At 42.1% G+C, this 24,495-nt stretch overlaps 1 protein-coding gene across 4 annotated transcripts in view; it reads left to right on the top strand.

Moving 5' to 3' along the window:
• The window catches only part of wdr27 (WD repeat domain 27), a 101,923-nt gene that overhangs the window by 65,818 nt on the left and 11,610 nt on the right, over window positions 1-24,495 (top strand). For all 4 annotated transcript variants that reach the window (XM_079512445.1, XM_079512442.1, XM_079512444.1 and 1 more), the window contains one exon: window positions 5,554-5,652. In XM_079512445.1, the coding sequence (XP_079368571.1) occupies window positions 5,554-5,629 (76 nt within the window). In that variant the 3' untranslated portion in view covers window positions 5,630-5,652. The remainder of the gene's footprint in view (window positions 1-5,553; window positions 5,653-24,495) is intronic.

Genomic DNA, 24,495 nt, shown 5'->3' with positions numbered 1-24,495 from the left:
GCCATGATTTCTTTCCACCCTAAAACATGATCATCAGGTATTATTGTTATATAAGGAGGAAGAATTTTTTCAAAAAAAGTACAGTATTTGTTAAAATGTTGTTATTATGTGGACACGCCCACCAGTTCATAAAGTATGCCTGGTTTGCCTGATGGGTGTGATCCACCTGAACTGAAGCCGCACCCACAACTGTTGTTGTATGGAAAAAGGGATGATATTGTGATGTCAATCATGTCACTATATCACTGTTTTTTTCATTGGCTCGTTTGACTGTCAAGGTTTCAGCCTCCAGGAAGAAACCTTAAATACAAAGGGAAGACATTGCACATAACAACCTCACCTATAGTGGTCACCTCATAAACACGTGAAAAACTGGAAACAATACAACAATCACGGCACTCCATCTTTAAGTAAAAGGTCCAATACAATTAATTTATTTATGTTTAAGTATGAAAAGATATTGTATAATAATGTAATGAAATGTAGATTAACATTTAGATAAATAAATATAGAAGTGCTAGTTAACCTTAGTTCATACTTCATAGGCATTATGTTAGATATTGAGTTGGAGTTCTCTTATAGAAGTTGCATTGCCTGGCATTGTGATTTGAGGTTGATACAGTGTTGAGTCATTGCAGAATGACACACGTTTGTGTGTGTGTGTGCGCGGACACACACACACACACACACACACACACACACACACACACACACACAGAACAATGAGAGCTTTTTCTGGTCAAGCCTGTCATTTGTTAAACTGTGCTCAGTGGCCTTGTGGTTAGAATGTCTGCCCTGAGACTGAGAGGTCAGGGTTCAATCCCCAGCCAAGTCATAACAAAGACTATAAAAATGGTAGCCATGCCTTCCTGCTTGTCCCTGTGTGACATACTACTGTAGCATCATGTCCAGAGGGTGTACTTGCAGTGGTGGAAAAAGTAGGCTACTAACATTTCTTCATTTAAGTAAAAGTCCTGTATTTAAAATGTACTTGAGTAATGGTACAAAAGTATCGTCATCAGGAAGAAGAAGTAGGTCGGGAGTGGCTTATTGTGGGTATCAGCCAAGGGGCCAGTGAGGCTATTCAACGTTGAAGCACTGGGCCCTAGTGGTAGGAGGAGGGACTACAGGCGGACCTGTGGATTCATGACCGGGAAACCCTGTGCAGCTGGGCTTTAACATTGAGCGCTCGATTGCACTTCCGCATTTGACCACCAAAATTTGGTGGTCAAATGCGGAAGTAGACGTTCTGAGACCTACCGGGTGCTGCAAAACGCCACTGAGCAACTTCCACTGACATGAATAGCTGGGGGGGGCGGAGCTTCGCGCCAGTTCAGTCTCTATCCTTTTATATACTCTATGGTATCAGCCAAGGAAAATTTGAGAAGGAAGTGACATGGTCGCGTGACAGTGCTGCGCCATGACACTTTCATGGGAGCCAAATCTCGCACCGGAAGTGACATGTATACAAAGCAGTGAATGGAGCAAGCTGGACCAGCTCATAACAAACGTTATTTATGCACCATTGAGACCTGTGTCATATAATCGGTTCAGGCACATGAAAGAAGACATATCACAGTTTGCTTTCTAATCACTTGCTTTTCGATGTGCACAGCGTGCACAGTACATCATTTTATTTTGGCATTTAAGGTATCGTTTCTGTTCCGGGGTCTCGCGAGATTCGGCTACCAGACAGGAAACGGTGGGCAGTCTCGCGATACTTGGCACGTTCAGAAACATACTTTTTGCTCTTTAGATACCTCTATAAAATTACACAGTGTACACATTGAAAAGCAACACAGCAGACAATAATGTGTTATATGTCTTCTGTTATTTGCCAGAAGTGATTACTTTACAAAAGATCTCAGTCATTCATAAATAATGTTTGTTCATGAGCTGGTCACTGAGCTCTCATTGACTCCAGTGCATTCTGCCGAATTTCCGGGTGCAGTTTGGCTCCAATGGTGCCACGAATCTGCCGTCTGGAATTGCGTGAAAATGACGTCGGTGACTTATCTCCATTTAATATACCTTGGTATCAGCCAGGAAACACGCGGGAGATGGATTGCTGAGGTGGAGCGCCACACCTACCGTACCATCAGCTCCCAGTACGCCCCGCACGTCTTGCTGCACCAAGGCGTGCTACTCCTTCGCTGAGTTGGCGGTGCCCGGGATTGAACCAATGAACCTGTGGTCCAAAGGCGAGAGCTCTACCGACTGAGCTACCTGGACACAGGACATCATCAAAATAAGCTTAAAGTACTCACTGTGCAGAATGTCCCATTTCACAAGTTCAAAATATAAAAAATAGACGATCTACAAGCTCATAATGCACCGCGACGCATTGTGACTTGTAGATCTGCTATTTTCAAATGGCTGTAATGTGTATAGGTCTGAAGTGGTTAGTGTGCCTTGTAATAATAATCTAAAGCTAAAAGTTATTATTGTAGTGGAGCAAAAGTACAATATTTGCCTCTGGCATAAAAGTATTGGAAACCCTCCAGTAAAGTAAAAGTACCCAAGAATTGTACTGTCTAATTGTACTTAAGTACAGTACTTGAGTAAATATACTTAGTTGTACTTCTCCAGTACATCAAGCTGCCTCACTACAGAAACAGGAGATAGGCTCCTGACGTATGGGCCCCACGGCTACTTACTGTCAGTTATTGAGCAATTTATATGCTCTCTTGCAGACGGGAGGATGTGCAGTACTGAACACAACATAATCAATTTTAATCTATTTTCGGCAAAGACATTCATTTTTGAGGGAAGAAGTTGAGCTGACCTAGTAGCGAGCCCTAGGGGAACTCCGGTCAACGAAGTGGTTAAGAGGAAAGGGTTACGAGCTATAAAAGAGTCAAATTGATGAGGGTGCACTCGGCTTTCACTCAGATGTTTTCACAGAAGGTTCTCCTTCGTAAATTAGCCCTGTTAACACATCTTAGCATAACAATTTGATGACCACTGAGTGGAGAGAGAATGTGACCTTTGCTGTTCAGGGCTTTGTACTGTTATACTAATCCAAAACTAAATGCCTCAAAACCCCCTTCTCTGATTGTAAATCTGTATTGTAGGTCAATGTAAAACTTCTACGCCCTTTTGATTTACATTATGTCTCACCGTTCGCCAAACATATTTGTTAGCCAAATCATTTCGCCAGATGAGTCCCGGATCAAATGCTGCTATCTTAGTCCCGTTTGTGTCTGTTCAGCTTGCACGTTCATTTAGACTGATTGTTTCTCCGGAAGGCATAAAACGGCAAGGTGTTCCGACTCTACTGAATTCGGCTTGGAGGATGGAAGATATGGCAGAAAAACAGTGGCGTATACCCCGATATCACTTTTCACCTTCCACTTGAGGGTAGGACAGAATTCGTGCTCGACTCACAGATCTGCATTTGGACACGGGCCTTTTTTCCATAGAAGTCAAATTCAACATTCATGTCGAAGCAGAACTCTTTAATTACTTTTCCAGACTTCGCCTGATACTCGCTTTCAAAGCATCTCACAAGACGGCCTCCCTTTTCCCTATCCATCTCTCCTTTCTTCTGGTGTATGTGTTTGGTGAAAGCAACGGAAAATAATATATGAACGCTGCTGCTCATTATTAATTGTGTGGACTCTGCAGAGCACAGACATTTGAGAGCATCTCTGTCGAGATCGGACGTTTCCAGCGTTTCTTGGAAGCTTGACGGAGCGTATGGTAGTGAGCTGTGCCGTGCTTATTTGTTACTACCTTGAGACTTCCATAAGCCAGAGGCATTTGTACTTGTCTCGATATTTCACAAAACAATCATGGAAAAAAGGACCTCCATACTCTAGAATGACTCCCAAGATCATATTACACATTTTCCACCAAAACTAAGGCTCAAGACATGCAGAGGAAATGCACATGCTTCAGTAATCAGTAGTATACCCTATTATATGTGATTTTAGTAGAGTGGTCAGGGGTTCCCAAACTTTCCATGACAAGGACCCCCACATAGCCATATAGCCTCTGGCTATAGCCCACTATTGTGAAATGGCTTTTTTTTCTTTTATTGATGCAAAAATACCCCATCTACAAGCTCATATTGCGTGGCATTGTGAGCTTGTAGCTCGCCTATTTTGGGGTATAAAAAAGTACAGTTTTGGTGCTTTTTGAAAATGAAATGAAATGAAACTTCAACCTCTATTTAACCAGGCAAAACAGGCCAAGAACAAAATTCTTATTTGCAACTGGCTTGGCAAAAGGCAATTAAGGCCTTTTGTCAAGGACTTTTTCCCAAGGGGGATACATTGGGTCAAAACAATAAAACAACACAATGTAAATCATTTACAAAACAGTTGGAAATCCACACAATAAATACAAATTAAACGAATACGAAGAAGACAACAAATAAACATGGCTAACAGTCTGAGGGACAGCGGCACTTCTGTCACCATGACATAAGACCAGGTTGAAAGTCGTCAAACTAACACAGTAATCTAATACTACAGTAGTATGTCACACGGGGAGCAGCAGGAAGGCATTGGGTACCATTTTTATGGTCTTTGTTATGACTTGGCTGGGGATTGAACCCTGACCTCTCAGTCTCAGGGCAGACATTCTAACCAAAAGGCCACTGAGCTGGTACAGTTTAACAAATGACAGACTTGACCAGAAAAAGCTTGTGTGTGTGCGTGTGTGCGTGTGTGTGCTTGCGTGCGTGCGTGCCGCGCGCAGATTTGCTTTCATCTTGGGTTTAATATCATGGCGTGAGCTCATCAACCGGAATGACTTCTCATATCGTGAAACTCAGTTATTTGTAGACCTGCAGCTTTGGTTTGTTAGTTCAACATACAAACAATGTGCATATGTGTCATGAATGATGCACGGCTTGTCATGGTTCAGACCCCCTGCCCCCCGCCTGCCTCAGTTGTTGTTGATATTTATTGCTGCATCTGGCAAGAATGAGGCCATGTGTGCATGTCTGGGGTCATGTGCTACTGAGACACACCTAAAGACCCTCTCTTCCCCCCCAAGCTGTCTAACTAGGGTAGGGTCCCCTATGTGTTACTGAGACTCGCCTAAAGACCCCCCTCTTCCCCCCAAGCTGTCTAACTAGGGTCCTATGTGTTACTGAGACTCACCTACTGTTTAATTCTTTCAACATCCTTTCTAATGGGGGTCCGTGGGCCGGCGTGGACATATCAATTTGGTGGTTCTGACATGAAAATGTTAGGACCACTGCTTTAGACAGGAGACTCCCTGCCCAAAGACCCTCCTAGGGAGCTCACTTGAAGCTCTTTTCAGGGAAACTATAATAAAGAACAGCTGCAGGAATCTGATGAGTCGCCGTCTGGTAACAAACATCCCCACATCTGGATGTATCTGCGCCCATGGCGCTGCCGAAAGAACGTGGCTTGAAACACATCACTTGCGTTCGCAGCCTAAATGGAGAACTGGGCTGCACTGGTTACAATTCACCGCTAAAAGACAACAACTCACTTATATGAGCTCACGCTAGCTAGATGGCGTCTGGTAGCACTTTGTAATCTGATGTGTACATTTTATCCATCTCATTTATTGCAGGCCTATGTGTATGACATCGGCAGTAGTAGCTACATCCACAAACTTCAGAGACACTCTGATACAGTCCTCAATGTGACCTTCAATCCTGCCATGCCAGAGGTGAGTAGTATTAGCACATCTATACCTTTTCTGCTCCGTATTTTAATGCAACGGGTTTCCCATTTACAATTTTGTTTGCCAGAGGTTATGGCTATATTTAGTGGTCCTAGTACCCCTTATTTAAAATCTCCAGTCTTCCTACGATCTTCAGGGGAATCACTTGCACCCCAGATGTCACACGTTGACCCACAGATACATATAAAAGGAATGTCCTCATAGGACACCTTTTCCATCTTTTCAGAACGATGTACAATTTAGGCATTTATCAGACGCAACTGTTTCAGCCCTGACACTGATGAAGGGTCTAGGACCAAAACATGTTTGTTTATCCCTCCCCTCGAAGTTTTAATAACCACTTGAACCTAACAGCATCCCTATTCTGGGATGAAAAAGTCAATGCATCAGAATGTTCTGAGCTTGTAGATCAGCAGTTTTCTGCAAAAATATGTAGCGATATGAGGAGAAAAAGGAGAGGCCTAGTATAGTCTGGGGGTATAGGGTTTAAGTGGTTAAAAGACATTAAAATATATGATTATGGGGAGCTTATTTCCTTCTGTCAGGCAGACGCCAGCTACAGTATGTCCAAAATATTAACTTTTTCTGGCTACAGCTCAAATGACTGCCTCATCAAAGTTGGTACAGTGACTTTAGACATTGTCAGATACTTAACCCATTTTGACCTGAGATGAAATTCTAAAAATGTCTTCTATATCCTGACAGTTTTCTGAAAAAGCTATGTTTCTATGTCAGTGGTTCTTCGATTTTTCAAAAATAGCAGACCTACAAGCTTGTAGCGCGCCACTCGGTGGCGCGCTATGAGCTTGTAGATCTGCTATTTTTCAATAGCTAAAGCATAACATAATGCTAACACCAAAAGGGGTTCCCGCCCAAAATGGGTTAAGTTGAATCTGTCCTTATATTATCATGACTACTGTATATTAACATGACCCAAATATACGGCTCAAGTGGAGTTAGGAGGATTTTGACTATTAATGTTAAATGTTTTCCCCCATCGGACTTTGTCAATGGGGGACAAACCACCTAACTCCAGTTAGGTGGTTTGAAGATTTTGAAGATCAGTTTGAAGATCAGTTTGAAGATCCAATGGAGTCAGGAGGTTTAGTCGGAAGTGCTTTCTCAATAACTTTCATTGGTTCAATATTTGTAAAACACACACACAGACTCATTATTAAAAAATAAATAAATAGCTGGTTTCTGCCCGACAGCGATGCCATGCAATACCGTCTCATGTCATATGTCTGAACGTACCAATTGTAAAAGAAGCGACTGTGATTTTGCACGTCAGGTTAATGCATTGACCTGAGCAAGAATATGGGATGATTTACCTTCCCTTGTGATATCTAATCCGATATTAAAATGGCCTCAGAGTATTACAAAAACATACACCATGTTCTTTTGGAAGAGCCGAGGAATTCAGTGATAACGGTATCTATTATCAACTGCATGGGGGAGTCAGGCCTTTAAGAACAAAGTGAGGTGTTACATAGTAACTCTCTCTGTTCTATGACCTCTGTGCCAGGAAGTGTCAGGATGTAGGGGAGTCTTTTCCTGGATTCACATATTTGAGGGGATCTGCTGGTATTCCACAGAGAGCTTTCAAACACCATGCCAAATAGCACGCTAAGCCTCCTTGTCTGTCACACACTCAACAATGCATTCTACATATGCTCAGTGGAAGTTACATTAATTTGCCTTTCACTCTGTTTACGCAATCAGAAAGTTTGATTCCATTCTGGCCATTAGACTTAAAGCTGCAATCTGGAACATTTTGGTGAATACCACGTTGTAATTTTGACCCATCTGTATGGTAGAGCAGGGGTTCTCAACGTTTTTGTCCGGGGACCCCCGGAAATGCTTTGGCAATGTCTCGGGACCCCCGCCCCGCCCCCTCCCGACCCCCAATATAAATTGACTGCTACAATAACCTTAAACCATTTTGGGCGGGAACCCCTTTTGGTGTTTTAAGCATTGTTATAATTTAGCTATTGAAAAATAGCAGATCTACAAGCTCATAGCGCGCCACCGAGTGGCGCGCTACGAGCTTGTAGGTCTGCTATTTTTGAAAAAAAAAATTATTTTATTTTTTTTAATTTGTGGACCCCCTAAAATATTTTGGCGACCCCCCCGAGGGGTCGCGACCCACGGGTTGAGAACCCCTGTGGTAGAGTACTAAGAGTACGGTATGTTACTACAATATACAGTAACTAGTACATCTGCGGTGCTTGGAGGTGGTCTCCCTACTCTTCTATTGAGTAGGGAGCCCACCACACACACAGATGGACAGGGGCGGAAAAAAATGATCTCCGTTTCCTGGCCTTCCGGCATAGCTTGGAGATATTTAGGAAATATGAATAGTCGCAACTTTGTTAAATTGTATTGGGTGTTAGTTATTATTTATCTTCGTGAGGGGACTTTCAAGTTGAAATGCACTGCATACTTTTAAATGAACAGGGGAAACCCAAAGTCCAGTTGTCCAACAGTGTGTTATTGATAAAATCTCAAGGCACACACCTGTGTATGTCGATTGAACCCATTTTGGGCGGGAACCCCTTTTGGTGTTTTAAGTATTATGTTATACTTTAGCTATTGAAAAATAGCAGATCTACGCAAAAAAATGTGCTTCAAGATCATTCGATTAATCCAAAAAGTATTCAATAGAATAATCACTACGAAAGGAATCGACGGTTGCAGCCCGAGTCTACTGGGCCATACAGCTTTGGTCACATACGTAGCCTATGGTTCTGTCTGTCCTCCACCTGGCCTGTGAAACAGCTGGAGAAACCATATCTCACTGCTCAGAATACATGACACTCGGAGTGAGCGCTCCGGGATCCCCACAGAATTTGGCAGGCCAAGATCATTTCACCGTAACTCATCTATAGGCCTAGATCTGCCCAAAAGATTGCTGTGTAGATACCACATTCCTTAAGATCAGGAGGACAAACACAACCCTGGAAAGCAATCTCCAAGTCCAATGTCGCCTCCACCGTTGGCCATCTGTCACTCGCTTTAGCCATTTAACCCATTTAGACCTGCATTTTTCATCTTCCTTTTCCACCTGCCCACAGAGTCAAAACTACTAGTAACTGGTGTACTGATCCATGGCATTACTGTCCTTAACTGACCAGCCTGCAACTGGCCTGACCTGAACCTCACAGAGATTCTAGGTTGTATTGTCAAGAGGAAGGTGTGAGACATAAGCCTGAACAATACAAATTAATATAGGCTTATGTCTATTATCAAAGCAAACCTGGGCTTTCATAACACCTCAACAGTGACGAAGGCTGATCACCTCCATGCCACGCCCCATTGATGAAATAATTAGTTCAAAAGTAGCCCAGACCAAGTATTGACTGCATACATTAATATACTTTTCAGATGGTCGACATTTCTCTATTAAAAATATATTTTTATAGTGGTCTCGTAAAATAATATTTTGAGATAGGATTTTTCGATTTTCATGAGCTGTATGCTATAATCAAGATTAAAACAAAAAAAAAGGTTTTAAATACTTCACTTTATGCGCAATGAATGTAGAATATATGAAAGTTTCACTTTTTTCTCTATTACGGAACAAAATGAACTTTTACACAATATTTTCTTTAGAAGGAGCTGTACTGTAGATACAATAGCTAAAATCTAAAATGACACAGATGCTGGTCTACAAGTTTCACTACACCACAGAGACACCCATGTTCCTGTCAAACTACTTTCAAATACGTCAACACCAGAGGGAGCTCCACCGATCACGTTCAACCCAGATTTGGCTCAAACAAGAGGTTTATTGCCACCAAAATGTGGTGGCACATTTGACACCCAAACAACAGTCAAACAAGTGTGACTACTCAACTTCTATACGTTTTAGACAGGAAACACTAGTAGTACCGTACATTGTACATTTAAATTGCAACACATGGTATACAGTTAAACTTGCCTTTAAAGGCTCCGCACTGGGAGATATTCTCTGAATTTCCTTGAAGCAGCATGCTAAGCAAAATCAGAACATTCGCAAAACCCCCCATGAGCATACAAGAACAGGCACATATCAAGACTGTTAATGGGATTAACTTGAGTCAAGCAGACTATAGGCCTATGCCATGCAGACTCTGGTCAAAAGGTGGAGGCTGGGGTGGTGGACGCAAGTTTGGCAGCAGCAGCAGCAGCATCTGTGAAAGGACCACCTTGTTGAGCGAATGAGGCGTGACTGAGTGGACAACCCAATTAAGCATTACACTTGTTTACAAGAGGGTCCACCTTGTTCAATTCATCAAAACATTTAGAGACGTACAAATAGACACTTCTATATATAGTCAAAGAACAGAGGAGGAGCTAGGCTGATCGATACAATCAGCTGACTGACAGCTGATTACATCTGATCTTAGGCATGCAGACTAACGTCACGTGTCGCTGTATAAACGGACTCTGAGCTTCATGTGTGTATGCGTGTGCATTCATGCGCGCATATCTCTGTATATATTAGCCGTAAAATGTCAATCATTACAATTATAAAGTGTCATAGTTGGCCACATGAACTCTAGCATCCTGGGGTGAATATTCTGTGAAAAAGAAGATCTACAAGCTCGAAACACGCTTCAGCATGGCATTGTGATCTTGTAGATCTGTTTTTTTTGCAGACATATTTTGTGTAGAGGGGGAAATAGTAGAGGGGGTCTAGTATTGACCCGACTCTGGTTAAGTAAGCATAGGTTTTCAGTTTCAAAGTGAACGTCAGTGCTGAACGTCAGTGTTCTTTATTGTTGTGCTTGGATGACTAAATGCTGAAATAAACATGGTCTCTTTTTTAATTCAAAGTTAAAAACACTGGTGTGATCTGAACAGGGATGGATATCCTTAGAAATACAGTCACTCTGGTAGCCCCACGCCAAAGACAACACACACTTATAAAAGCGTAAGGCTGTGTGCAAATACTTTTGTCTATCTTGAATTGTCATTACAGGAAAGTGAAACAAAATATGCTGCATTAAACCAGCATCCGTCCATTGTCTAATGCCGCAAAGCTATCAGAGCCTTCCTTACAGTGGAGCAATTCCTAAAGGATACATTTTATGGTTGAGTTAAAACTCTCCTGTTGATCTGGAAATAACCCCTCTAACCACTTTTCTGTTTCCCTATACGCTTGGCCCACTCCTTTGACCCTCTAATCCAAATCTCTTTACTGAAAATAGATGCAGTGTATGTTGAACTTGTATATCTGCCATGTTCGCACAATATTTGCCCATTTGCGCCAAATGTTCGTCTATTATGACCAGTAATCTAGGTACTATTGTATCTGGCCTTTAGATTGGAGCTTGACTTAAGTCTGTTTTATACTTTATTGCATTCTGGTCTGTAAGCGTCTGTGTCATGTGGCAAAAATAGCAGATCTGCAAGCTCAGGACGCGTCACGTGTTCTGAGCTTGTAGATCGGCTATGTTTGCCGCGTGACACCACCTCAGTAGAACTGAGGCTTTAAGGCACGCATGTGTTTCGAATCGACTGTGTAGTTCCATTCGGATCAACTTCACATTGATGCCTTCAGATTCCCAAAGGCTGAAAGTGGAAATTGTGATCCATGGCCATTTACTGGCTTGATTACGGCGATCTGCGTTCAGAGTTCAAAGACACACTTCATCAGTCAGAGCATGTTTTCTCTGCACCAGAACCTTGTACACATTCTCCTCCAGACAGAAAGGACATGCTCATACCTTGAGCTCTGAAAGATGAGGAAACTTTTACACTACAGACCAAACATCTATTGGGTTTTTCCAACGTGAGGTTCCAAAACCCATGAGATAACTGATAGGGTCAGATCACGTATTAAGTTCCGTCAACAGTTTGGAGCTAAACAAAGCTGCTCGAAGGAAAGGTATCGTTTTTAGGTAACGAGATACGTTCGAAAGAACTTTTTTGTTATGAGAAAGAAACTTTCCTTGGCTATAACATGTGAGTTTGTGAATTGTTTTGTTTTAAATACAGCTCAGAAGTAAAAATCTAGTATCCAATAAAACATCACAGGTAACCACCAAAACAATGGAAACAACCAAATATAATGTCAACAACTTATACCCACAGTATACTTAATTGACCAGGGTCCCCCTGGGCTCTATACTTGGTCCACTCCTTTTTTTCCTATACACCAAATCTCTTCACCAAAATTGAAGATTTTACAGGCTCACAACATACAGTATATGTTTGTCCCCAGAATAGGGGGACATAACAGGGCATTGGGATGCCAAAATCCATCAGTTTCCTCAGTGTACCTTCCCATGTTTTCTGCATGTGTCTGGTGTCTTATTGCAGGGATAGGAGCCCATATGCTTCCTCAAGAAATCCCATGACTTGCCATTTTGTTAATGGCAGTGGAAAACGCTGTGTCAGGTGTCTCCTAGAGAGTGGTGTTTATTTATTCCTGCAAAGCCCAACATGGGGTTTGGTTTACTTAAAATGCCACTCAGCAAAACTGCTGTTTTTACTGAGCTTCTGTCTTCCCTGCAGTGGAGAGAAGACGGTAAGAATGACGAGGAGCAATTAGTGGAACTATCTAATAGTCCTTGTGCAGAATAAATGGCAATAATCAGTCCTGTCGGCATAGAATCTGTCCAGTTCCTACTGAATTTATCATACTTTTTTGTAGAAAGAATCAAGTAATCTAATCCATACAGTAAGCTCACATGGCATTGCTTGTTGTCGAGCCATATTTGCTGTGCAACAACATCATACAAAATAGTGTTTAAGTGGTTAACATTAGAGAATGGGATGTGTGTGGGGGTGTATGTGGGGGTGCGTGCGTGTGTGCGTGCACGCACTTTGTTTTTCCCCTAAACCTTGTAGGGGTTGAGTTGAACTAAAATCACACCATAAATAAAATCACCACACCTGTTTTCAATACACTGTATATTCAAGAACTACCCTACTAACACCGACAGTTCTCTGTGCACTGTCATGTCCCTGGAAGTGATCTGAAGTGTCACTTCACACGCTAGCGTGGAGCGTCAGATTAGGGCTGCTTATTACACTAGTGAGTTTGTCGTGGTAAACTGTCTGGTCCAGTTGCTTGTTGAGGTTTTTCCTGGATGCAATTAGCAGGCAGCTGGGACCTGTCACATGCATTCCACCCCTGCACAACTACCTTTTTGTGAGAATTTCTGCCCACCCAGAGGGACAGATCTGTTGTTCATCAGTGACTGAAAAAGGAAGTGTGTGTGTGTGTGTGTGTGTGTGTGTGTGTGTGTGTGTGTGTGTGTGTGTGTGTGTGTGTGTGTGTGTGTGTGTGTGTGTGTGTGTGTGTGTGTGTGTGTGTGTGTGTGTGTGTGTGTGTGTGTGTGTGTGTGTGTGTGTGTGTGTGTGTGTGTACATACATTAGGCATGTAACGATTCACTCAACGATACAGTTCACAATACGATTTTTCGTGTTTTTTTTTTAACACATTTATTTTCCTGGCAAATTTCGGATAATTTTTTTTTATTCTTTCCCTTACAAAGATCCTGCATTTTCTTCTTTCTCTGTTTGCATCGCGATACATTTTTTATTAAATACATTTAAATTGTCACCAGTTTGAATTGATTGATGATAAATTGCTACATGCCTGTTAACATACGTGTGTGTGCGTGCGTGTGTGTGTGTGTGTGTGTGTGTGTGTGTGTGTGTGTGTGTGTGTGTGTGTGTGTGTGTGTGTGTGTGTGTGTGTGTGTGTGTGTGTGTGTGTGTGTGTGTGTGTGTGTGTGTGTGTGTGTGTGTGTGTGTGTGTGTGTGTGTGTGTGTGTGTGTGTGTGTGTGTGCGTGCGTGCGTGTCCAAATAAAGGATGCGGGTGATTAATGGTGGTATTACCATGTTATCATCTTGTTTGAGTCTCAACGTTTGGAGCTTGGGGGAAGAGCACACTAATGCGAATAACAAATCATCTACCTGGAAAAGACTCAATGCAAGCACTGTTTGTGGAACATCTTATATCAAATAGAACAGGAAATTAAATTAACTGCGATACAAGCTGAACCCATCTCCTCTCAAGCAATAACTTTGTGATGTCCATAGCGAGGCCCACTGTATCACGTTACCACCATGCAGAGGTTATTGAAAAGATGAATTGTTGGAAAGATTGGATGCACTTCAAATGGACGTATGCTTGAATATTAAAGGTAGGGTAAGTGATCTGTTTTTGTTAACAGTTTTAATGCCGGGATTAAACGCTCGTCTTTCAGGCTAGACTGCCTATGTTTAAAGTTACCTTTGAACAGCCAGAGCACCGATCGCTGAGTTGCTTGTCATGAAAATCCACTTTAAAACGGTGTAATCGCTTGTTGTAGTGTTGAAAAATCCAAAGTGCCGACCACAACAACAGACAGGATGCGGCAGCCGCGCACTGCTACGAAGTTCTCCCTGATTGTAAACAATGGGGGCTCAATTTCCCATAACCCTTTGCACGCCTGAGCGACGGACCTTTTTTGCGATGACGTCATCAAAACGCGTCTCATAGTCATATCCCATTCGGTCTGGTGGTTATAAACATGGATTACACAATGAAAACATGACTCGGGCAACTCACGAATCGCAGGGAAAGTGTTCTAAAACAGAGTTCTCCGTCCTATCAAATAGGAACGCCCAGCGCTCAGGACGGAGATGAATAAAAGGACGGAGATTTATTGATATCAAAACCGATCGCATCGCTCCACAGGCTGGGAGTGTCTGTTGTGCAACATTCGATGTTTTTTCCGATTGGGACGTCATCGAAAATGTCCCCCCCCCCCCCATTTTAGCGGGTCAGATCGAAAATCTTAAAACGTGAATAACTCTTGATCTAAATCATTCCGTCCAATTCTAAGCAAAGATTATGTTTTAGACGGCCCATCGCGGTCACGTCACTAGTCGCGTTAGAATTAATCATACATCCAGTTGTTGTCGATTGCCTCGGGAGTGTTTTGGCTACATCAAGCTATTTTTTCCAGTTTTTCACGTGCTTATGAGGTGACAGTACTTCATTAGACCCCTTGGTGTGGTTGTTATGTGCAATGATGTCTTCCCTTTGTATTTAGGGTTTCTTCCTGGAGGCTGGCACCACGGGGCTAGGATAAACATGTTTAATTGGAAGTGATGACACAAAGACATTAGCAGACGAGATCAAAACGAACACTATAAAATCTGTTTAATCCATTTTGGGGCGGGAACCCCTTTTGGTGTTTTAAACATGTTATAATTTAGCTCATAGCGCGCCACCGAGTGGCACGCTTGTAGGTCTGCTATTTTTGAAAAATCGTTAAAATGTGTGGCAAATCATTGAATATATATTTCAGAACGAACATTTTTAACTAAAATATTTGCTTCTGGGGGGTCCCTGGAACTGCATATTTTGAGATGGGGGGAACAAGGTTGAGCGACCTCAGTCCAAAATGGGTTAAATGGGTATACTCTCTCCTGATTGGATGAAATTGGCAGATGTGTTTTCTGTTTATCAACGAGCCGGAGAGACAGGAAGACCCCTGTTATTGAACAAATGCTCTATATTAAAGGATCACTTCACCGCTTTTCAACTATCTTCATATAATTGGTCCTCACTAATTAATGTTCATGATAAAATTATTTATTTCTTACTCAGTCTGTGTCTCATAGGAGGGCTGTGGGCACTTCAGAAACCTGTCCACCAGTGACGTGATCGATGGGGAATCCAAGCTAATAGAAACCGCAGGCTGTCTATTCCTGAAAAGTTGCAATGCGAAAATGGAAGCTATCGTTCTCACGATAATACAAATCTAAATATATATATATTTTAAAATCGTGTTTAAAAAACAATCTGCCTAACGATGATGTCACCGGTGGACGGGTTTCTGAACTGCCCACAGCTCTCCTATGAGACACAGATCGACCGAGTAGGAAAAAATGGTGACATTTTATCATGAACATTAGTGAGGACCAATTATACGAAGATAGGTTGAAAGGTGGTGAAGCTTACATATGATTTGAAAGGTGGCCTATATTGCTGAATATAAAAACGTGTTCATTATGAAAAGATATGGATTCAACCCCCACTGCATCATGTTTGGCTTTGCGAAAAGCTATGACCATGGTAAGACCCCCTAATGTTCTATAATATGACCATGGCAAGACCCCTAATCCTCTGTGGTCTGTTGATGACTGGAGCGCCTGTGGATTCCACATGGAACTCTTCTGCCAAAGTGGATAGGCCAGAGAGACAACGACAGTTCATTCTCAGCATCTGGAAAATCTGGGAAACCTTGAGGAGGATTTGTAATTCTTTCAAGACCTTGATGGGCTGCCCTCTATAGGATCCGGAAACAGCTGTTCCCTCTGACTGACTGATGGTCACGAGCAACCTCCCCAATTAATTTACATTAGCACCTTTCTTAATATCTGTGATGGTGAAAAGCTTTCTCTGGTTGGTTCAGTAGTCATGATTGAAATTATTTATTTGGAATACCCCATTGCGATACAATATCTCGTTTTCGAGAGGGTCCACAGGTATACAGTCAATACAAGGTAATTAACAGATAATAAAAAAGGGAAAAGAAAACAAAAACACAAAACAAACACTTACAAAACACAAAACTACACAAAACAGGGTATTGCACTAGACAAGCACTGCAGAGTAGCAACAAGATGGAAAAGTTGTTCCGTCAATATCATTGTCACTATAGGTCAGCATTAAGATGCAGTTAATTTGGTTTTCAGCATTGGAGAACTTTTGATTCAAAGAAACATTTAGTGATTGATTATAAGTTCATTGTTTACATGAGAGTATATTAAGTAATAGTGTATGAATACCACGCCATGTCATGCTACATTTCAGGTCAAACATTTCAGGTCAAACACAGATAAATGGAACTACAGTTCCATTTAGCCATCTCCATCTTCCGCTTCAGTTCAGGCTATCCTGTTGTCCTGTGCTGATCCGCTGAGGGTTTGGCCGAGCCTCGGGAGCCTGCTTCTGATTAACTTCGATTCTGTTGATCAAATGTCTGGCTGAAGCGCCTGTATTTAGCTTCTCTCGTGTGTGGCCAACAAACAGACATGTAAATAATGGAGAGATTACAAGATCAAGAAGCATAGATACGATGCAGTGTGACTCAAACGAGGGTCATGAGATATCGCAGTTGTAATACGGTTCCATGTATCGCCTGCGCCTGTGTTTTGTCCTCAAAATGAGTGTAGGAGAAATGTTGTTGAGATTAAGTCTTACTCTTATCTCAGCTCTTTTGTCATCTTACTTTACAAAGTCACATTTCCAGTGGCAGACTCACTGTTATTCAGTATCAGAACACAGTACATTTAATTCAGAGAGCGTTAGATGTACCCAAATGGACCCATACTCCTCAGAAAGGTAGATAATGCTGTTCAAATTCTCTACTCCAACACTACTTTGAAGGCCATCAAAGCAGCCCATCTACCTGCAAGGACTTTTAAGCCATACTCTACTTTGTGCAGTAATGAGAGATCCCAGCTTTTATTGTCACGCCACTTTGGTAACTTGTAAAATCTTGTTGGGTTTCACATACCTAACTTTTACGATCCCCCCTGTGTGCAATCTAAATCTGCTACCATAAAAGTGAACTTGCAAATTGTTGTGAAAGTGCTTTCACACTTAATGGTGATGGTGGTTCCATGCAGCCATGCCTTACCTTACCCTCATGTTTTGGCAGATAAATATGTTCCATTTCACAGAATCTTTGTAGAATTGAGTCAGAGAGCAGGTTGGCTGTGACGGTACTATGTTGTCATCCTAATACAAAGGTTTCCCAACGTTTTCATCTCACAGATCCCCAAATGAACTTTCTTTAAGCCATGGAATTCCATTTCTCATTATTCTGTCCTAGGGACACTGGTATGACAATATGTTTTGTTTGATCAAAATGCCACAATTCTTCATGAAAAAGACACATTGTTAGAATAGTCCTTTTCTTTTAGTTTTTTTATTGTAATCATTTCAAGTGAATAGAATTATAGTGACAATAAACTACTCCTCATGTGGCTGGAGACCCCCTCAGGGACCCCTGGGGGTCACCAGGCCCCACTTTGAAAACCACTGATGAAAATCATCCCCGCTCTTTGGCTTCTTCTTAGGGTCTTTCAGGGCTATTAAATTAAACCGTAACTCCTTTATGTCCACCAGTAAAAGGAGAGGGAGAAGCTGGAGCCAGCGGCATATCAACATTGAGTGCAGTGAAACGGGTTAGTGGGTCAGACTTGAGGAGGAAAAGCCTGGGAGCCATGCTCCGTTTTGGATTAGCCCACATCAGTGTGTCAGCCCAAGGTGTTGATAGCCCCCACTATATTGCTGTACATCACACCGGCTACACGTATCAGTAGTGTGTGCCAAACGTGACCTCACTGGGAACTCTCTGGATCGCATTGACAGAAGACTAATGCATTTCAGGGTGAGTGGCCCGGGGTTCGGTTAATGCAATTTAAATTGTCTCATGTGATGAGCATTTTCCTTCATTTGGTTGACATTCTTTCTCTGCATTGCTCTTGGTTCCATGAAGGATAATGCGCAGGGCATTGCTTTGTATGTCTGGAAGGCAAATTATAAACACATTATCAGCTCATATGAATGCTCTGCCCTGTTTGTATTTCTTTTCAGTTTATTCTAAACGTAATGAAACGGTTATCACTGAAACTGCAAGATGGTACGATATAGTGTCTTCTACTTTTATGAGCTGCAAGCATCAAATGAAACTTAAGATTGCTTCAAATGATCCCCAAACCAGGTGTACATTCTCCCACTGTGTTTTAAACGTCAGCATGGGGTTTCCAAATCGTTTCAAGTGCAGCTCGTGACCTGTGCACCATATATCGCTGGTCTCTTGGCCTTCTAGTCCCTCCTGCTCCACTACAAGTCACAATTATTGTGCATATTTAGTAAAAATCACAAAAAATGCAATGGCCTGCATACAATCCATTCAGCCTATTGATTCAGAATTTCTGAAGGAAAGAAAGTTCTAGCTAATACAAAACTACAAAGGCTTGTCCAAAAAAATAAAGGCATTTCTTATAACTGTCAGCAATTATCGGGGGGAGAGAGAGAGAGAGAGAGAGAGACAGAGATATCCTGACACTTTCCCTCAAGTACATTTGCGATTGATGTGTTGAAGTTAGTGCAGGAGTGTGACCGTTCCCTGACACCGGCAGCTGTCTGCAGAAGTCACAACTCTCTGACTATGGCCCATAAAGAGTGAATCATCCCAATGGCTTTCGATTTCAGTGCTACTCTAGCTCCCAAGTGTCTGTGTGTGACGTGTGTGTGTGTGTATCATCAAATCCAACCTATTTGCAGGCGGGAGAAAAAAAACGCAGCCGTTGTACCATCAGCCCCCATCTTCTGCATCGTTTCATTGGTAACTATTTGTCATTTAACAATGTTCTTGGCACACGTCAATCATCGCCTCTTTTTTCATTATTTGATCTCCCCCCACCCCCCCCTTTGGCTGATCCCAGTGGGCAGACAATGTTTTTCCCCTGTTGGGGCCAGACAGCAAATACAGAGCTGGGGCTCTGTTTCCTGTTCCAGAATCTCACATGGGAGTGAGACACAGACTGAGCTGGGACAAACTCTAGCGGCCTGTCTGCAACATGACAGAGCTTGGCAAGCAACAGGAAGTGGTGGCGTAAAGGGTTGGGACCCAACTGCAAACTCACCGGCACTGGTTTCAAGTGTCAAGGAGTTTCACGCAGAGAAGACAGCAGTCTCTCAGTTCACTTGGTGGTTAGTTCATCGTGGTGTCGTATTACAGTACGTTAGTTCATCGTGGTGTCGTATTACAGTACCTCGCAGGGTGTTCACCTTGAGTGACTACAGTGTTTCATTGTACAGCAGTGTGTGCACCGTATACTTCATATACGTTCAGACTCCTTGATAGTATTAAGGAGTTTATTACTTATTAACCATGAGTTCTGCGTAGTTATATATTGATGCCTTAATATTGCTATTTTGGGGTATTCGTAAAATCATAATAGATCGGCTATAGTCTGTTCTGTGTTATTGTATGTGAACTGTAACCACTTGAACTCTATAATTATACTTTGTTGAGCGGAGTCCCTCAGGGCTCTATACTAGGTTGCATCTAGATTTCCGTCCTACACAAACATTCAATTCCCATTGACAATGAATGGTGGATTTTACGTCGGTGTCTGAGCAAATCGGCATAGTGTCCATTATACGTCATGATGATGTACGATGATAAGAGCGCCCCTCACTTCACATGGGTGTGATTTTTCTCTCTACACCTAATATCTCAGCCGAAAATAGACAATGTGCTGTGTTGCGGCGCATAGTGAGCTTGTAGATCGTCCATTTTTGCAGAACGTTCACACCCACAATAGCGGCCCTAGGGTTCACGTAGGACAGGTCGTAGGTTAATGGCAATTGCTTAAAGTCTATGCCGAATGCATCCTATGTATGTGTCAACCATGATAAGCATTCCCTATTTGTTTTGCCCTCCAGAGTTTTCCAAGGGGCATTCCAAGCACACCTCCTGGAGAAGGCACGTGGAATGCTGTGAGTCTGATCATATCTGCATTCCACTGTCTTTTTTTTCTCTCCTTCCATTCACCCAGATGGTTCTGTCTAGGGCCTTTATAAATGGGGTCTAGCTATAGAGTCTGTCAGAGGCTGCCTGCGGGGCAAATGGATGGCCAGACAGGGAGTCTTAAGATAGACGCATGGGAAGAAAATGGCAAAGTTTCCACTTTGAATTTCATTTCAACTAGACTTATCGTGACAGAATCGATGTTAGCCAGTGCTGATCTTTTTGACAATGTGCTCTATAAGGCAAAAATGTATTGCTTGTGTAACTATACTAGATTTATTCACTGTGGTATAGTCCATGACGTGTGTAACTATACATACTAGAATGATTGAATGAATGCTTGAGTAGTCATAAATGTAAACGGCACGTGTACAGTGAAAACATTAAGGCTAAAAGGATAATACAAAAAAGGTCATGGGGACAATAATACATGTCATCAACAAATACAAACACTATAGGTAGGTACAAATGAGATGGGAAAATTACATTTACCTCCCCTTGTGGTCTATGTTTTTCCTCGATGTATTTAGAAAATAGCATCATTAATGTATAATTTAAGGTGTAGGGAAACGGAAATGGTGGACATTTTATTTTGAAGTTTCAGCTTGAAACGCTGGTTCTGAAGTTTCTGAACAAATCTGAGCGTTGCATCCCTCCAGGCTATGGGGTCTCAAAGTCTGTGACTTCCTGCACGTGAATTTCGTTTGTAAACAAAGTGACAGAGAGACATGGGGAAAAAGCCAGCGGATTATTTCTAACCTATACACAACCTATATACATATTTTAGTGTGATGATTAAGTTTAAAACAAGTAATACACTGTCTGGATGTCATCTTGAATGAGATTAAAAACGGAGTAGTTCTTTAATCAAAACCAGCTGTGGAGGAGGAGAACGAAGCATAGGAATCAAACTGGCGAGCTTCATTTTTATTGATGTGTATCTCGACACGTCATCACGCAGCACGTTTTCGTTTTCAGGAAGTAATTAAAAAAATATTTGTATGGACTTTTGATATAAAAACACACAGAAATGAGAATTTGCCCTTTTTTTTGGCATCCATTGTTAGGTATGCCCATATGATGACCACGGATATGGTCTAAAAGTGTGAAAAGTATTTTTCATTTCACTACGCCTTTAACCCATTTTGGGCGGGAACCCCTTTTGGTGTTTTAACTAAGCATTATGTTATAAAAATCGTAAAAATGCGGCACAAATCTTTGAATATATATATATTCTTTCAGAGCGAACGTTTTTTTTTATTTCGACGTCAGGCCTAAATGGGTTAAGTATGCTCATCATTTATAAACACTAGTCCTTACCCGTTGTGAGATATTGCCCCCCCCATAAATATCTTTAATTGCCGTTCATTTTAACTTGTATAATATATACGTGTGTTTTTTTAGCACTATAACATGAAAGTATTCGTACAAATGCATGGTAGGGAAATATGTTCATGGCAAGGACCGCAACATTTACACTTATTAGTGTAAGTATGAAGGCCCCCAGTTTATGCACCACAGAAACAGTCGCACAGATACTCCCAAATGTATTTTGTGAGTCGCACAGATGAAGTTGTAGGTGCATATTTGCGTCCAAAATGTGCCCAATTCTGAGCTCTGGTTTGAGAAAATCCATGGCTTTTGCAACCAGTGATGTTGTGAGGTTGTAGATTAGCTGTTTTCGCCGGAGTGCGTTCTTTATCTCCCCAAGACCTTCTTTATCTTTAAGACCTTCAAAGCCCTGTCTCTGTCTGTTCTGTCTGTTCTGGTCTGTTCTGTTCTGTTCTGTTCTGTTCTGTTCTGTCTGTCTGTCTGAGTGTCTGTCTGTCTACTTGTGTTCATACCAGTGGTGTCCTGGCCAACGTTCTCTATCATCCACAATGTCCACAACTCATCCACAACTCATCCAAGTGTTCAGCGCTGGAAATCCAACCCACATTGCAAACTTAATTGTTGCCGTCCTTCCACCCTTTGAACTGTTGATTTGTGATACTTTTTTCCATAGCGTTGAGCCAGCGAGACTGACAATAACTTATATGGAACTTATGTAACATTAAGTGGCTGTCTGGTCAAGTTCTAATTCTGATTTACGTTGCTTTTTTTTGTACAAAACAAAATGAACAGCAAAGCTACACAAACAAAGAAAAGAAAGGATATTTTAACAATCTTTATTTGTATTCATTAATTTATTTATTTCTCTCTTTGATTACGTCTTTGGAGAAGACAAAAGATGCTGTACTGTGCCAAAATAAAACGATTTACCAGAAGTGAATAACATGCAAGGAATGCATGGGGAGGAACGGCAACTATATCAATAGCTGGTGGATTGTTAAATGAATGTCTGGCATGACCAAATGAACCCCTCAAACACTGGATGTCAAACACACTGAGTCACAAGCGTGTGTTTGTCAGAGCACTGGAGCAGTGGTGGAAAGGAACGATAACGAAGTACATGTACTCAAGTACTGTACGTACTTAAAGGGATCCTTTTACTTGAATTAAGTATTTTGTTGCTGTCGGGCAGAATCCTCTTATCTCCATATTTTAACTTATCGTGCTTTTTCGTAAATGAATGCCCTACTTGATCATACATCACATAACACAAACGTCTCCAAAATAGCAGATCTACTTACTTACTTATTTACTAAAAAAAACTATCTGAGTACTATCTGAACACTACAGTACTAATGCTGTACTTATACATACTTAGGTGCTCGTGGAGCTGCATCAGGAAAGCCGATCTATGAGCTTACAATGAGCTGTGAGCTTGTAGATCTGCTATTTTCGGAAATGAGACACGGTGCACAGCCAAGTAGAATGACTGATTTATACTGTACGTGCCTGAGTCGAGCACAGAAAATAGCCGATGTAAGCCCACCACGTGTGTGTTGACGAAATTGGCAATATATTTTGTATAGTTTTTTTAGTTATAGTTTTCCCACCTTGCCGCCTGTTTGGGAAAGAGTGATCTAGACTAGAGCAGTGGTATAGGCCTACTTGAGTGTTTCCTTCATCAAAAGTATTTGTCCACAGAACCAAATTTGTCATTTTGTGCCTGGAACCCCCATAAGAGAAGATTTATCAACATAATTTTGTCAAAACAAAATTGAAAATCGCATTTCTACAATCTCACAAGTGAGTTTATACTGTAGAAAGTGTAGATCGTCAGTTTTAGACCCAAAAATGTGTGTTTGAACTGTTTTTGTTCCATTTGTTTCCTAAACATCAACAATTCATTCCAATGTAAATATCACACATTCAATTCATTTTTGGAACCAGACCTTCAAAATCTCTTCAAGATCCGTCAACAAGGCCTGCCATATGCACTGGAAAAATATGTGCGTGACATTTCTTTTTTTAAAACAATGTTTTATCATATAGGAAAACTATTGGTGGAGAGGTTTGTCTAACCCATGTTATGCTTAGCAGTGATTGGACCATAGCAGTTTAAGGGGGGGGGATTAGCCAGAGCCATAGAGTAAGACAGAGTACGACAACTTCACGGGGCCATGTTCAATGGTGGCTGATCTTCTACATAGACTTCTATTGAATGGAGAGAACCGGAAGTTTACGGAATGCATTGGAGTCTATGGGCTCGCGCGAGTACATGAACCATGTGACCAGGCTGTTTACTGCCCCCTCAATGTCATCTTACTCTATGGCACTGGGCTTAGCTATAGGTCAATTTAGCTGGGGACCCCACCTGGAGCACCCTCAAGGACCCCTGGGAGTCCCCAGACCTCACTTTGAGAACCAGAGATCTAGAGATATGCACTGTGCTATGGAAGAGGGACTATGTGTGTGCGATGAGGAGTCTAATGCCTTCAGGTGGCAGTAACGAAAGAGAGCTGTGTTTGGCTAATGGAGCTGCACTCTGACCCTCCTAACTTTGAAGGATCTCACCAGCCCAGGCGCAGGTCCTAGACAGCCTAGCCTGAAGGATCTCACCAGCCCAGGCGCAGGTCCTAGACAGCCTAGCCTGAAGGATCTCACCAGCCCAGGCGCAGGTCCTAGACAGCCTAGCCTGAAGGATCTCACCAGCCCAGGCGCAGGTCCTAGACAGCCTAGCCTGAAGGATCTCACCAGCCCAGGCGCAGGTCCTAGACAGCCTAGCCTGAAGGATCTCACCAGCCCAGGCGCAGGTCCTAGACAGCCTAGCCTGCTCATCGTTGCTGTCGGGCAGAAACCTCTTATCTCAACATTCTAACGTTTGTGTTTTTATGTAAATATTGCCCTACGACGTGATCATACCACAGCATCGCACGAAAGCATCAAAGTAGCAGATC

Source organism: Electrona antarctica (genome assembly GCF_951216825.1).
Source record: "Electrona antarctica genome assembly, chromosome: 10".
In the NCBI taxonomy this organism is placed as follows: Eukaryota; Metazoa; Chordata; class Actinopteri; order Myctophiformes; family Myctophidae; genus Electrona; species Electrona antarctica.
The sequence above is the reverse complement of the archived record's forward strand: the minus strand, read 5'-3'. Positions and strand labels throughout refer to the sequence as shown.